The sequence below is a fragment of the Galeopterus variegatus genome, unplaced genomic scaffold (assembly GCF_000696425.1).
Source record: "Galeopterus variegatus unplaced genomic scaffold, G_variegatus-3.0.2 Scaffold2781, whole genome shotgun sequence".
NCBI lineage: Eukaryota > Metazoa > Chordata > Mammalia > Dermoptera > Cynocephalidae > Galeopterus > Galeopterus variegatus.
In genome coordinates this window covers 254954-256808 of record NW_007728892.1, presented here as the reverse complement: position 1 = coordinate 256808, position 1855 = coordinate 254954, and the positions used below count along the sequence as shown (strand labels likewise).

General features: G+C 40.6%; 1 protein-coding gene across 1 annotated transcript in view; it reads right to left on the bottom strand.

Annotated features, from left to right (window-relative positions):
• Positions 1 to 926: 926 nt before the first annotated feature.
• DSPP (dentin sialophosphoprotein) overlaps positions 927 to 1855 on the bottom strand; it is a 7037-nt gene continuing 6108 nt past the window's right edge. The window contains exon 6 of the mRNA XM_008582978.1: positions 927 to 1855. Within this exon, the coding sequence (XP_008581200.1) occupies positions 927 to 1855 (929 nt within the window).

The window sequence follows — 1855 nt, the reverse complement described above, 5'->3', positions numbered from 1 at the left end:
AGAGTGGCTACTGGAAGCAAGACACTGTTCTAAGCACTGCATCAGGTTTGTCAATAGTTTTAGGGACTCCGTACTAAATTTCCAATGGTTTGCAGAATGTAATATTATACATCAGACTTCATTGTATAATTATTGTCACTACTCACTAAATTGATATCATGACTGAGAGACAATCTGCAGTTTAAAAAGTACTGCTGCCATGGGTGATATTAGCAGATGGCTTATTAATAACTCAAAACAAGTTTTATTTCCTAATATCAGTCTCTAAATTCTTTTCTGACTAGCACTCTTTAGAATTTTCATAATTTATAACTACTCTATTTGATAATTAGAAAAATTATTCTCATGGACCAGATAGGTTAAATAATTGCTGCAATTTTTTTTCATACTACAAACATATTTGTTCCATAAAACAAGCAAATTACTCATAGCCAAGCTGGTCACAGAATACCATCTTTTAGTCAGCAACAAGCAGACCATCTGTCCAGAATTTATAACTCTTGGAAGCTTAAGGCAATGCCACAGGTTGTTTATAGGACCTATTTGCTTTATTCTCTAAAGCAGGTGGCATTGAAATTGAAGTTATGTAGTAAGTGATTACTTGAGATTCCTGTGTAAAGTATTGAAGAAAATTATAACTGTTCTTTTATGTTTAGATTTACACTTTTAACAAAATATTTTCGGAACATGAATATCTTTTAATGCACATGGATCAAAGATCACGCATTCAGATGCTCTCTCTGAAGGATTTGAGACCTGGTTCTGAATCTGACACCTTGACGCAATACCCTTCATTGTTACTGTGGATGTTTACATATGTCTTCTGTTTATCTCTCCGCTTTCTTTGCTTTTGTGGAAATCTTTGTTTCCTATCAATTACTCACCAAACTTTTCACAAAAAGAATCTTGTGGGTTTTTCTTTTGTTCTAATCATCACTGGTTGAGTGATTACTATCACTACCTTCACTGTCATTGTCACTGTCACTATCACGTCCATTGTTGCCATTACTAGACTTACTCTGGCTATCACTGCCAGATGTGCTGTCACTGCTGTTGCTGCTGTCACTGTCACTGCTGTTGCTGCCGTCACTATTGCTGCTTTCAGTACTGTTGCTGCTGTCACTACTGTCACTGCTGTCACTACTTTTGCTGTCACTACTGTTGCTGTCACTACTGTCACTGCTGTCACTGCTATCACTGTTGTCGCTACTGTCACTGCTGTCACTACTATTGCTGCTACTGTTGCTGTCACTACTATTGCTGCTGTTGCTGCTGTTGCTGCTGTCACTGCTACTGCTGCTGTCACTGTTATCTGACTTACTGTCACTGTCACTACTGTCACTACCTGGTTTGCTGTCATTGTCACTGCTGCTGCTGTCACTGCTGGCACTGCTGTCACTGCTGTCACTACTGTCACTGCTGTCACTGCTATCACTGCTGTCACTACTGTCACTGCTGTCACTACTGTTGCTGCTACTGTTGCTGTCACTACTATCACTGCTGTCACTGCTGTCACTACTGTCACTGCTATCACTGCTGTCACTACTGTCACTGCTATTGCTGCTGTCACTACTATCACTGCTGTCACTGCTGTCACTACTGTCACTGCTGTCACTACTGTCACTGCTGTCACTACTGTTGCTGTCACTACTGTCACTGCTATCACTGTTGTCGCTACTGTCACTGCTGTCACTACTATTGCTACTGTTGCTGTCACTACTATTGCTGCTGTTGCTGCTGTCACTGCTACTGCTGCTGTTATCTGACTTACTGTCACTGTCACTACTGTCACTGCTGTCACTACTATTGCTGCTACTGTTGCTGTCACTACTATTGCTGCTGTTGCTGCTGTTGC